Source organism: Eleutherodactylus coqui, chromosome 10 (genome assembly GCF_035609145.1).
Source record: "Eleutherodactylus coqui strain aEleCoq1 chromosome 10, aEleCoq1.hap1, whole genome shotgun sequence".
In the NCBI taxonomy this organism is placed as follows: domain Eukaryota; kingdom Metazoa; phylum Chordata; class Amphibia; order Anura; family Eleutherodactylidae; genus Eleutherodactylus; species Eleutherodactylus coqui.
The window spans coordinates 78606377-78620913 of NC_089846.1; the positions used below are offsets into that span (position 1 = coordinate 78606377).

Consider the following 14537-nt stretch of genomic DNA (forward strand, 5'->3'; position numbering starts at 1 on the left):
TGCTTGGCTCTGTCAGTGCTGTGTAAGTAAGCGCTGTGATTGAATTGAGCGCCAGCCAATCACAGCTGGCGCTCGATCCAATCACAGTGCTAACTTACACAGCACTGACGGCGGGGGATTTGAAAGCCGAGCAGGGAGATGAAAGCAAGGAGAATTCTTAAGCAGCTTGATCGGCTGTGAATGATCGAGTACAGGCTGTGATTGGCTGACACTTGATCCAATCACAGCTCTTACTTACACAGCACTGACGGCGGGTGATGACAGAGCCGAGCAAAGAGGATGGCGGGGGATGACAGCGGAGAGAATTCAAGCAGCCTGCTGCACCGCCGCCGGAGACACAGACTTCGGCTGGGAGGTAAGTATGGAGGGTTTTTTTTTGTTTTTTTTTTAAGCCTTCCTTGACTCGACTATAGGCCGAGGGGGAGCTTTTTCAGCAGAAAAAAATGTTCTGAAAAACTAGGCTTATACTCGAGTATATACAGTATATAATATACTTTTTTTTTTTCTCACGTATGTTTTGATCAATTTTTAGATTAAAAAAACTATTGCCTTCGACGCAGTTAAAGGGGTTGTCTCGCGGCAGCAAGTGGGTCTATACACTTCTGTATGGCCATATTAATGCACTTTGTAATGTACATCGTGCATTAAATATGAGCCATACAGAAGTTATTCACTTACCTGCTCCGTTGCTGGCGTCCCCGTTGCCATGGTTCCGTCTAACTTCGGTGTCTTCTTGCTTTTTTAGACGCGCTTGCGCAGATGCATCTTCTCCTTTCGGCTGGTCGTGGAAGCATACAGAATCCTGATTTCAGTGGGGCCTTGCAGAGCAGCGCTCCAACGGGGCGTTTCTAATGCTGCAATTTTTTCTGCTCTATTTGCGGAGGTTTTAGCACGCCTCATCACCCATCACAGTGAGGGGCGCGTTAAACACCGGCAAACGCTGTAACAGACGATCGGAAACTCTGCATGAAGCTGCGGTAAAATGCTGCGGTTTCTGAGCATGTGAGAGTGGCCTCAGGCTCGCCGCACCCTCCAGCCTATGAGCCGCAGCTCTCTCCCTATGAACAAGCGCTAATGCTGTTGTTCAGTACATTGGATGGATGGCATATTCATACTACCACAGGAAAATACAGCTGGCCCCGCAAACAGACAAGCCCTCTGCCAGCGGCGGCGAAGGATAAATGGGGGGGATAGAAACCAACAGAAGAGAAGCAAACACAAGGATCTGTTGGGACCTCTTTACTGACTCCGTCCAGCGGTCTCAGCGGAGTTCCCTATGAGGTGTGCCGTTTTGAAGATTTAAGACAGAAACCATCTTGGCCACTAATGAAAGAGACGAGGAGAGCCGTCCTGGGTCACTTGTAGCATTTAACGCCGGGAAGAATAGCGCAGTCCGCTGAGTAATACTTTCCAGCCCACAATGCCACATTGGTCTCCTCAGCAGTTCCCATTAATAGCCGTGAGCGGTTCGGTTCAGGTGTCGTTCTCGGGATTTTAAACGTAAACCCCTGGCTGGAGACCTTGAGGTCTGAACAGGCCGTCAGTCCCACTGGTGTCAATTGGGATTTTACTGGATCCCTTTTTCCTCTCATGACAAAACTGAATCAAAGGAAATAAAACCCTGATGTGAACTCTGCCTAGCCGGGGGTAATAGGCTCCATGGGGGGGGGGGGGGGGGGGGGCACAGCAGCCAGGGGCAGTAGGCTCCGTGTTGTGGGTGGAGGCGGCCAGGGACAGTAGGCTCCGCATTGGGGGGGGGGGGGGGGCAGAGAGAGAAGTGGGGGGTTGCAGCCGGGGACAGTAGGCATATTAGAGGTGGCGGTGGTATTATAGTATTCCTCATATTCCACACTAGGTCGTCTGGTATATTCTTCTGTTTATTACTCGGGGCGGTATTACTTATAAGGAACTCATTATTGTTTAAATGAGCAAAAAGTCTAAACTCGCAGAACGGCGATAGATAATCGTTCACTTTTTGCTTTCCCAATCTCTGCAGACATTAAAACTATCATTGTCTCATTCGTTTATCGTTTGGGTCAAGCAGCGATCGTTCCGTTGGTGTCAGTCATTTATACAGCGAATGTGGCAGCGATTCTAAAGGAATTCACGTTTAACCGTGCCAACGATGCATCTATCTGTCTAAACCGGCTGCCCGACAACGAACGAGCTAACGGCCGTCATTCGCTGCTTCAAACAATAAATCGGCTGGTCTAAGGATCCCCTTACTGTGGGGTCTGCCAGCCGTCCACCCTGTACACCGTGTATGTAGCGTCACAGCAGCGCTGCTCTGTAACTAGCAGAACGCTGCAGCAATGTCATACAACTACCTTTCGGGCTCGTCTGTCCTTTGGGCCATAAAGCGGCATCCCTTCGGTGGTGTAACATGCCAGCGTCTCTGCACAGACTTGGTTTGTCACTTTTACTTTAAGAACAGTGCTGGGTGCCCCAATCATATGGCATGTTTTAGATGCCGGAGCCGGCAGGCAGAGTGGGTGACTGTGCCCGGGTACAGTGGTTATTGGCAGGTCTGTCCTACTATTATGTGTTGGTACATCGGGAAAAACGAAAAAAAGGGGTTGGTACCGTGTCGCCAGTAGAGCAATGTGTGCTTGTTCTCAGTGAGAGAAACCAAGCAATCTTGTACGAGGGGCTGCTGATAAGTCTTTGGCTTCATCCAGAGAGAAACCAGATAGGAAGATGAAACTTTCCATTTATTCCACATACTCTCCACTGATCCCAACACACTTCTTACATCGGTATTCCAAGTTCTGTAAGCCTTGCAAAAAGAAGGATTTTGGTTGTGCCTCAAACCAGTCATCCGTAGCAGCCATGGCATCAGAAAAGGTGTGAAATTTGGTACCCTTGAGGTGTTTCTTCAGGTTTGGAAACAGATGATGGTCGGAGGGAGCTAGATCTGGTGAATAAGGTGGGTGGTCAACAAGCTGGAAGCCTAGCTCCACCAGTTTTGCCGCGGTCGCTTGTGCAGTTTGAGCGGAGGCGATGTCTTGCAGGAACAAGATTCCTTTGGACAGCTTGCTGCGCCTTTTGGCCTTCAGAGCTGCCTTCAATTGGTCCAAAAGTTCAATGTAATACCTGGCATTGATGGTGGAACCATTGTGAAGGTGGTCCACTAGCAGCACACACCCTCTTTATCCCAGAACACAGTCACCATCACCTTAGTGACTGATTTTTGCACCCTGAACTTCTTTGGGCGAGAAGAACCACTGTGCCTCCACTCTTCTGACTGCTCCTTGGTTTCAGGGTCCTACAAATACATCCAGGTCTCATCCATAGTGACCAGGTGATCCACGAAGTTCTTATCAGTCTGGAAACGCTGACAAATGGACCGGGAAGTTTTCACTCGCATGCTTTTCTGATCTGTTGTCAAACATTTGGGGACCCGCTGTGCAGATCGCTTCTTCATGTTCAAATGTTCATGGATAATGACACAAACACGTTCACCAGAAATCCCCATGATGTCGGCTATTCCTTTAGCTGAAATTGGCCGATTCTCCAGTATGAGGTTGTGCACAGCATCGACGATCTCCGGAACAACAACCCCTCTCGGTCGTCCAGGACGTTCCTCATCATTGGTGCTGAAGTGGCCCGTTTTAAATTTGGCAACCCAATTCTTAACTGTAGAATATGAAGGGCATTGATCCCCCAATGTCTGCGACATATCACCATGAATATCCTTCGCGGACTTTCCTTGCAGAAACAAGAAATGTATCGCTCCTCTGCTCTCATTTGCTGTGAATATCGCCTTAGACTTCGCCATTTTGTTTTCCCGCGTGCCGAGATCACTGTTACCATAAGCTACAAGCACAAAAGTTTGAAAACAAATATTAGACACATAAGGCTTTCATGTGATGTAACATTCATTACCATAGAAACAAAATAACACAAAGCCAAAGACTTATCAGCACCCCTTGTAGATATGATACCTTTTAATGGCTAACAAATACATGATGTTATAGCTAGCAAGCTTTCGGGGATATCTCTCCCCCTTCATCAGTCTATTAAATTCATAACCTGATGAAGGGGGTGATATCCCCGAAAGCTTGCTAGCTATAACATCATGTATTTGTTAGCCATTACAAGGTCTCCTATCTACAAGATGACTTGGTTTCTCTCCCTGAGCACAATCACACGGTACACAGGGAAACCTTTTACACTCCTGGATTTCGGTCAGTAATTTGCATCAGTATTTGTAAGCCAAAACCAAGAAGTATAATGGAAGGATTTGCACATCCGCCGTGTTCTCGCCGCGCTGACGGTTTTGACTTACAAATACTGATGCAAATTACTGGTCAAAATACGCAAGAGTAAAAGTGGCCTTGAAATAGTTATGAGACTTGGTGCTAAATTGTTTCTCCTAAGTTAGAATTCCCCCTCCGAAGAGGCACAATGAGCCTCCGCCACACAACCTTTCATCTTAAGGGGCTTTATCTCTACCACAAAGAATCTTCAAGCAGCGGGGCTCGACATAAGATAAAAGCCCTGAGTCTCCTCTTCCTGCTTGGACACAGCGGAGTGTACGGTCGGTGGAAGTCAGATGACTGCTGTGGCCAACCAGAGGCAGCAGCATCACCGTCCTAAACTGGCATCATGGCACCCAGGATGTCGGCATTGATGCCAGGAGTTTGGACAGTGACCCTACAGCCTTCTGACTTTTGCTGGCCATATAGTTCGATGCCCAGGGGGCCAATTAAATGCATCCCAGGGGGCGGAGAGAGGAAAGTATAGTCTGTCTGCTTTATGCTCAGCCCCACTGGTCAAAATTATATATTTTTGTGGTAGTAATAACTCGTTAAGGGTATGTCCACATGGCGGAATTTCTTGCATCAATTGCACCTCTAAAAACCACGTCAAAATGTGCGTCTGTTGTGGTTTTTGGCCCGAATCTGCCCACAGACTTTACCCTGCCAATGCACAAAATCCACCTGCAAAATTCCAACGCGGGAAGAAGCGTTTCCAGGTCAAGAAGGGGCGTCACTACTTTGTAGTTTCCGTGTCAGAACTCTGCATGCACGTTTTGCCCATTTACAGGACAAATTCCACGTGTGGAAACGCAGTAGAAAGCTTCAGGTTTTGATGTGGAGTTTTTTTGTCTTTTTTTGCTGCCATAGGAATAATGTGACATTTCTGACACAGAATCACCCAAAAATAGGATATGCAGCGGTTTTTTTTTTTCTTTGTACTATTGCTCCAAGAGAATCATCGCTTGTGCCAATTAATATATTGACAGTAATGTGTTCTCTTCATGCCCAATATCTGATTATATGGCAGTCAGTCCGTGCGTTACAGTTCACCCTCTCATGTGTTGTAGGGTCTCTTCACATCACAGCTGCATCCCCTTGGTGTATTTTGGTGCGGGTTCCCTCGTCTGATGGAGTGAACGCCAAGGTGAATCTGCCACATGTGAACATACCCTTAAACCACTGTCTGTCCTGTTCCATCCGGTTGTCGGTGATCGCTATTGTACAGAATCCACTTCCAGAGTGTCGGAAAATTAACGGATGGCAATGGAAGGGGGTAGGCAGCTTTGACGAGGTGTAAAGGTATGATATGCGCAGAGCCTTGGCCAGTGAGGGGGTCCCTGTACCGGTGGCCGGCTGGTGAGGGGGTCCCTGTACCGGTGGCTGGCTGGTGAGGGGGGGGGTCCCTGTACCGGTGGTCCTGCTTCTTCTGTTACAGCCTTTCATGTAGTCATTTTCTAATCCTGTCTAAAGCTGGCGGTACACAAGCATATTCTGGTACATTGATGTGTCTGCAGTATAGATGGGTGTACCCACCTGATGGGGGCGCTACTGACTGTAGGGGCTCCTTCACATGGCCATATTTATGCACCACGGAAACACCATTGGGTTATTCCGGCTCGCACTTCTCACGTGCGTCTTACTGCGGTTTGTATTACAGAACATAATAACCCTTTAGAAGTCAACTGGATTGTGTAAATAACGTGATATTGTGTATTTAGGAAGGAGGGAGAAATCTGTTGGACTTTCAGTTTTTTAATTTTTTTCTCTCTACTCTGTGATAACGTGCGCAAACGCCCACAAGACGGTCAAAATACATATTGAATATGCAGCGTTTTCACGTATCAAAACTGCCTGAGCGCCATAGATAAATGTGGTGTAAACCAGCTTTCTGACACCATTTGCTCCTGAAAACTGTTGCGTTGCCTAGTAAGTCTGCCTCGTTGTGTGTAGTTGCGGTGCGGCACCTCCGTCGCCAGGTCAGGTGGGGCAGCAGCACGCCGCGTTTATAGCTACATGACGGAAAGCGGACGGACGTCATCTGACTGATTCAGCGGAGCGCCCGGTCGTCCTTTATAAAGGGAAGCCCCAACATAGATGTGAACCAAGGCTTAGAGGTGTAAAGGGGCTCTCGGAGGGGAGCACAAAGCTTCATGTGGACGGGGGAGGGGCGGCCGGCTCATGACCCTGTCTGCAGTCAGCCAGATAACTTGCTGTGTTGGCAGAATGACTCCTTTGTATCGGTGTTCTGGATGTGACACGGCAGCAGCTTTATGGGAGACGTACAGCTAATGTCACACACAGACCGCCGACTAGGTCCCTCACCGGGCTGGCCTCCGCTTCTCAAGGCAATGGAAGCCGGCGGAGTAGGAGGAAAGGAGTCTTAGGAAGCAGAGCTGATGTACAAGACATGAGGGGTCCTACAGACCAAAGCGCGTCCACTGGGCGCCGACCCTTATTGTTGGCCGTATTCACATGGCTGGGAGAGCAGGGTACCCCAGATTCTTCAGGCAACTCATGGCACACGGACACCCCATCCGAGTGAGGTGTGAGACTCCACACATTATGTCTTAAGGCTGGGTTCACATGGGGAGGACTCCCGGTGGAATACTCGCGGCTTGGCCGCACCAAAAAACGTGAGAATTCCGCGGGAAAGCCTCAGCTTCAAAACCCGCGGCATTTTGCCGCAGGTTTTGAAGAGGTTCAGCCGCAGGCATTCCAATGCGGCTTTCTCTCCCCATAGAGGGGAGCGAGGCCAAAGCGGAAAAAAAAAGAATTGACGTGCTGCAGCTGCCAATTCCACACTGCAGCGCCAGATCCCCCCGGCTTTGCCACAACAGATTGGCCTTCCCGTGTGGACGAGAGTTTTGACAAATCTCGTCCACGTGGCTGCCTTAACCCCGGGACTAGCGACCACAGGCGGATTTGCTGCAGCAAAATTCTACACAGAAATTCAGTATATGCCGCGTGTGAACGCTGCCTTATTGTACAAGACTCCCAGGAAAGCAGCAGCTGCAGCAGTTCGGTCATTGGTCTGTGGGGAATAAACCCATTCAGATGATTAGGTTCATTTTCTGCATGAGTTTTGTCCGTGTCAGACATGATGGAACTCGCACAAGAATATTGGCTGTGTGAATATGGCCTTAGAAGGACGACCCGGCGGTATACTGATCACGTCCTTAGCGATCAGCTGTAATCTATGACTTCCCTGTAGCGCCACGACTGGCGAATTGAAGCACTGCACCAGCCCCAGTGAAAGCAAGAAGCTGCCAGAGACTTTTGTGGCTAATTGGTAGATAAACATCTTGTATGGGGCCTCCCTAATAACTTGGGCTTCTTTAACCCCTTAGTGACGGAGCTTTTTTGCTTTTTTTCCATTTGTTTTTTCCTACTCCCTTTTAAAAAATCGTAGCTCCTTAATTTATCCATCGACGTCGCTGTATGAGGGCTTGTTTTTTGCGGGACGAGTTGTATTTTTCAAAGGCACTATTTATTGTACCATACAATTTACTGAAAAACTTTTTAAAAATTCTTAGCGGAGAGAAATGGAAAACAAACGACATTCCACCATCTTTCGGTGCGTCCTGTTTCTACAGCACACAAATTGCAACAAAAACGACCTGATATTTTTATTCTATGGGTCAGTACGATTGCTACGATACCAAACTTGTATAGTATTTTTTTTGCTGTAGTACTTTTTTTTAAAGATATTTAATTCTTTTCAATTATTTTCTGCGGTCATTTTGTGCGCGAAATACCTTTTTTTATTTTTTCGTCAACGTAGTTGTGCAAGGGCTCATTTTTTGCGGGATGTCCTGAAGTTTCTGATAGTATCAATTTGGAATACATACGACTTTTTGATCGCTTTTTATTGCGTTTTTTTCTGGGAGACAGGGTAACTAAAAAAGTGTATTTCTGGCGTTCTTTATTTTTTTTTTCAGACGACGTTCACCGTGCGGGAAAAATAATGCACAACTTTGATAGATCGGACTTTTACGGACGCGGCGATATCAAATACATATTTTTATTTTATGATTTTGATTTTTTAATAATGGATATGGCAAAAGGGGGGGGGATTTAAACTTTTATAACTTTTTTTTTTTTTAACAATTAAAAAAACTTTATTTATTATTTTTTTTGGATCACTTTGAAGTCCCCCTGGGGGACTTTAACATGCGATGCTTTGATCGCTCCTGCAGTATGACGTAATGCTATAGCATTACGTCATACTGCTTTTTTACAGGCAGTCTTTTAAGCCACCCTGTGTGGATGGCTTGATAGGCAGTCTGCTAAGGCAGCCCTGGGGCCATTCATTAGGCCCCCGGCTGCCATGACACCTGCACGGCTCCCCCGATCTCACCGCGGGGGGGCCGTGCGGGACCCCCGAACAGCGTTCGGGGGATTTAAATGCCGCTGTCAGAATTGACAGCGGCATTTAAAGGGTTAATAGCCGCGAACGGCCGAGCGCAGCTATTGCCCGCGGGTGTCAGCTGTAATAAACAGCTGACGCCCGCGCTGTATGGAGGGAGATAGCGGCACTACCTCCCTCCATACACGTCCTGCAACAGCAGGACGTAGTTTTACGATAGGGCTGTCACTAAGGGGTTAATAGGATGTCTAAACCCCTTCCCACCAAAGGCATGCCTTAATAGAACTCCACTCATGATACAATTTACTTTAGTATTGCATTATACCGTATAAGCGATCAGATGATCACAAGTTCGACTCCACTATGGACACTGAAAAAACTATAATTATCAGTTCAATGAAACAACCATTTCCTAATCATCTCATCCAAAAAAAATTTAATTTGGTATCGCTGCATCCATAAAAGTCCAGATTATTAAAACTTCATATAATATTAATTCCACACAATGTGCATTTTTTTCCCATCTGACAGTGTTCCACGCCATAATTACGCTTTTTGTTGGTTAGTCACCCTGTTCCAGAGAGAAAAAAATTGAATAAAAAGTGATCAAATGTCGTATGTTCCCTAAAATACTATTCTGCTGGTGGAGTCACTGTGTACATACATTACTTATCCTGTACTGCTCCTGAGTTACATCCTGTATTATACTCCAGAGCTGCACTCACTATTCTGCTGGCGGAGTCACTGTGTACATACATTACTTATCCTGTACTGATCCTGAGTTACATCCTGTATTATACTCCAGAGCTGCACTCACTATTCTGCTGGCGGAGTCACTGTGTACATACATTACTTATCCTGTACTGATCCTGAGTTACATCCTGTATTATACTCCAGAGCTGCTCTCACTATTCTGCTGGTGGAGTCACTGTGTACATACATTACTTATCCTGTACTGATCCTGAGTTACATCCTGTATTATACTCCAGAGCTGCACTCACTATTCTGCTGGCGGAGTCACTGTGTACATACATTACTTATCCTGTACTGATCCTGAGTTACATCCTGTATTATACTCCAGAGCTGCACTCACTATTCTGCTGGTGGAGTCACTGTATACATACATTACTTATCCCGTACTGATCCTTAGTTACATCCTGTATTATACTCCAGAGCTGCACTCACTATTCTGCTGGTGGAGTCACTGTGTACATACATTACTTATCCCGTACTGATCCTTAGTTACATCCTGTATTATACTCCAGAGCTGTGCTCACTATTCTGCTGGTGGAGTCACTGTATACATACATTACTTATCCTGTACTGATCCTGAGATATACTCCAGAATCTAGCATTGTGCTGGCGATGTGGGTGGGTCGGCTCAACAAACTCCGTACAGATACTAAACAATCAGGGAATTCTGGAAGATTTCAGCACTGTATCTGTAAGGCTGGGTTCACACAGGGCGGAATTGCCGTGGAATTTCCCTGCAGACTTTCTGCACAGAAATTCCACCCGCCGCTTTTTATCCTGGGATAAAGTAGCAAAGTGGCTGAGATTTGCAAAAATCTCTTCCACACGCTGTGGCCGATCCGTTGCGGCCGCGCTGCGCTGTAATTGACATGCCGAGCGGAATTCATAGCCGCGGCATGTCAATTATTTCCCTGTTTCCGCAGTGGCCTCCCATTGGGAGAGACGGCCACAGCGTTAAGCCTTAAAATCCGTGTTCAAAGGCTGCGGGTTTCGAAGCTGCATTTCTCCCACAGAAATCTTGCAGTATTTCCGTGCGGCCGTTCCGCGGGATTTCAGTCCCGTGTGAGCCCAGCCTAAAGTGGTAAACTTTAGGATTACTAATATTCTATAGTAAAAGATTCGGGGAGGACGTGTAGTCACAGAATGACTCTTCTGGAATGTTTTGGTTTTTTTTGTAACTTTACTATTGATAAACGGAGGCACACAGGACCGCCTGTGAGACCTCTATAAAAAGTTCAGATGGTGCGAAGAGCTCAGAATTCTCAGAACCAGTCTGGGCGGCTCCATTCTCTGCCTGGCATCCAGCTGAAAAGGACAAGAATTCAAGGAGACTGTTATTTGTCACCTGCTCTTTAGCCAATCAGGACAGCTGGCTGACAAGCTTGCAATGTTCCTCCCAACTGTCCTTTACAGCTGAATGAGGGGGAAGTATAATAATGTGTATATATCTGTTTAAACAAGTAGCGGCTGAAGTGCCTCATTACTAAACTCTGCTATAGACCTGTAGATTTGCCCCAATCCCACCACTGCTGCAAAATACCTTTTTTTGTTTTTAAATGATTACCAGGTTGTACTTTTTGTTTTAGAGGCCCTATTCACGTTAATCAAATAAAACAGATCTGCGCTGCTTCTTAACTAGGGGTCCATTTACACGGGACGGACCCCCTGCACAGGAATTCTGCAGTATTTACATTAATAGCGAAGCGCATGAGACTTTGAAAATCTCATCCACAAGCTGCGGAAATAACCTGCACAAAACCCGTCTGTAAATTGGCTTGCGGTGCGGAACTTAATTCCGCATTATGTCAATTTTATTGCCGTCTCCTCTGTGGAGTTCATCTCTTATCCATGAGGGGGAAAATTCTGCACAGGAATTCGCTATAAAACCTGCTTCAAAACCCACACCAAATGGTGCATGTCTGGAGGCAGGCATTTCATTGCTGATCTGTAGAGGAATCGCCGCTGCAGGCAATCCGCTGGAAATCGCTCCTATGTGGATCCAGCCTTACCCCATTGCTGTTAAAGGCCCTCTTACACGGGATGAGCTGTGGGGCGAACTGTGCCTGACACTCGTCCCAGTGATACTCGTGCGGTTACACAGGAGCGAGTATCGCTGGCATCGCTCACAGCGCTTCCCACCTCCATTCTTGGTAAACATTCAGTAGTGACCGACTGCTGTTTACGCTGAACAGCACATCATGCAGACACAAACTAAATGACTGCACAATCCTCATTCAGTCTCTGCATTCATGGGATGACATTCAGATGCCCATGGGAGCCTGAACAACAATCGCCTGTGTAAAAGGGCCATTAAGTGAAGGCGCGGATCTGTTTTATTTGGCTTTCGCACCAGCGTTGATCCGCCTCTTGTCAGTTCCTGATGCTCTTCTGAAAAGTGACTTTTGTTTGGCCAGTTTGAGGTCGCTGACTCTTGAATTATTCTTATGCACTTTAATGACAGATTGGAGACTTTTCTTGCTGCCCCTCCTGAGTAACATTCTGCTTTAAGAAGAGAAGGGAACGGCCCTGGGAGGTGATGATGGAGCACTGCCATTCCTTCAAGACCCTCGGTATGTATGCCTACCTAGATTCTCATGGCTGGGTATATGGAATGTGTTCTGGCGCTGTATAGAAGCTCAGTGATGTGAGAGACGCCTTTATCAATCATCAGACTTATAATGTATTATGCAGATGAACACATTGGTAAATTTGCTCCATTGACTTTTGTTTTATTCTGTGTTCACTTTCAGAATGTACTATGGTGAAGCCCGGCGTTATGGTGAAGATCGAGGACGAAGAGCTATATGACTCGCAATATGACGCACACTCAGAGACCAGTACAGGTGAGCGCTCAACCGGATGAGACAACTGATGGATCTGTTACTACTAGTACCAGTGTTTCTGGTGTAATGCGCTGCTTACTAATATAATATAGTGAAAGGGATTGGAGTTGGTCAAAATATTTCAACACGCTGCTGGTGATTTACGAACTTCAGCTGCTCGCTGAGGAGTCATGTTGGCTTGTTGCTTTCACATATCCGCTGCACAAGATTTACAAACTTCAGCTGGTGGCTGAGGTGACACCGTGGCTTGTTGCTGTCATGTAAGTTGCATTAGCTTCACGGTGGCGTTGAACCCTCTGTGGTGACATGTTTACACGACAGCGACGGTTTGTCCCAACACTGGACAGCGGTTGACTATTAGATGAAGGCTGGACTGGTGTTGGCAGCATTAGCACTGGAGATGACATGATATCACGTTCAGGAGATGTGAAGATAGTGGAGGAGGACTATGCTTCATTGTTGTTGCTCAATATGCACTGCCAGCCATGTATGTGGACATTTGTAAGGTGTCTCCACACAGGGGTGCATCTGTCTCACAACATACAAGCTGCCGACTGAGTACTTCTGTATCCATAGCAACTGAGGCTACGGGGGTATGTGGGGGATGTAGTCTGCCCATAATTCCTCATTAAGTGCACAGGAATGAAGGACCTGTGATGACGTCAGCTTCATGTGATCAGGGGGCGGAGCTCAGAGCCCCAGTGATATCGTCACATGTAACTCACAGTCGTACATCACTCAGACAGGTCGTTAGTATTTTGATCTCTTGGCATTGTTTATGTAAGGCTGCTGATCTGCTAACCCTTTAAATGTCACTGTTAATTTTGACAGTGGCATTTAAATGCCTCGATTGATGTTTGGGGTCCGAAAAAATGTAATAAAAAGTGATCAAAAAGTCACATGTACCAATAGAAAGTACAGGATGTTCTGCAAAAACGAGCCTCACACAAGTATGTCGACGGAAAAATAAAGTTGTGGTGGTAGAAAATAATTTCACCTTTTTTTCCAAACATTATTTAATTAGTAGTACAACAGAAAAAGATTTATAAATTTGGTATCCTAATTGTACTGACCCATAGAATAGTGTGTACACCGTATATACAAGATACCCCCCCCCCGATGTGGTTTCCGTCCCCATTGAAAACAATGGGCGAAGCGTTCTGAGGAAAAATCATTGATGTATATGACCCCACTCAAAAGTTTCTCAGCCGTGTGAAAGCGGCCTGGGTATCAGTTTTTCGGGGGTTTTTTGCTAATATGGTAGTATTAGCTATAATAAGCCTGAGAGGGATTTTATGTACAGTACCCAATAGCCTTACTGTAAAGGTATGTTCACATTTGCCTTTCAAAACCTGCAGATTTTTGCCACGACTCATAACCCTCGGATCTGCACAAGGATTTTGCCCTTTTCTGTGGGCAAATCTATATGCAGAATTCCTAAGCTGATACAGCGTGCCATCCTCGCTGCTGGACTCCTACAGTAAACCTAGTTTTAGAAGAGCTTATTGCCATTGCATCTGGGACCCTCGCCCATCTATCAGGCAGTGCACTTGGCTGAGAACACTAGCTGTTGCAGTGTGCACTGCTATTGTACTGCAATATAATAATGGAGGGGGCATTACTGTAAGTGGGACTTGTGTGCCAGCATTGCTTTTACCCAGTCCGGCCCTGGTACTGTTAGTAAGGGTACCTAGGGTGTCCTATTACTGTGGGGGTTACCCAGGGGTTCCTACTTAGTGGGGCCAGAGGGGTTGTCTCACAATAGACTTATCTATCCATATGATGGGTGATAGAAATCTGGTGGGGTCTGACCACTGAGATCACCATCAATCTCAAACAGGGGTCCCTTTTCACCCTCTTCTCATCGCTGCGAGATTGATGAACAGACCTCGAGGTGACGGCACATTGAATGGAGTGACGGCACATTAAATGGAGCGACAGCCATGCATGCGTTCTTTTTTACTGGGGCTCATAACTAGCTGTTTCAGTCAGCTTTGTTGAAATAAATGGAGTGGCACCACAAATGTGCAGCTATGGCTCCTTTAAATGTGACATCACTCCAGGCCAATTCTGTGATCCTGCAGTGACATAGAGGGGCACAAGGGACCCTCGTACTCAGGATCAGTGGGGGTTTTAGTGGCCAGACCCCCACTGATCAGACTTTTGTTACCTATGCTATGAATAAGTGATAAGTCTGTTCTGATACGCCTTTTATACATCCTGGTGCTGCATTCATGTTTGGAGCTTGGTTCTGGTGCTGCATTCATGTTTGGAGCTTGGTTCTGGTGCTGCATTCATGTTTGGAGCTTGGTT

At 46.6% G+C, this 14537-nt stretch overlaps 1 protein-coding gene across 6 annotated transcripts in view; it reads left to right on the plus strand.

Annotated features, from left to right (window-relative positions):
* The window catches only part of LOC136580651 (uncharacterized), a 60243-nt gene that overhangs the window by 1217 nt on the left and 44489 nt on the right, over window positions 1–14537 (plus strand). For 3 of the 6 annotated variants that reach the window (XM_066581389.1, XM_066581384.1, XM_066581386.1), the window contains exons 2-3: window positions 11843–11951; window positions 12132–12224. In XM_066581389.1, coding sequence (XP_066437486.1) covers window positions 11918–11951; window positions 12132–12224 — 127 coding nt within the window. In that variant the 5' untranslated portion in view covers window positions 11843–11917. Of the gene's footprint in view, window positions 1–5329; window positions 5562–11842; window positions 11952–12131; window positions 12225–14537 lie in introns of those variants that run through there. The other 3 variants (XM_066581385.1, XM_066581387.1, XM_066581390.1) reach the window with 2 other exon arrangements.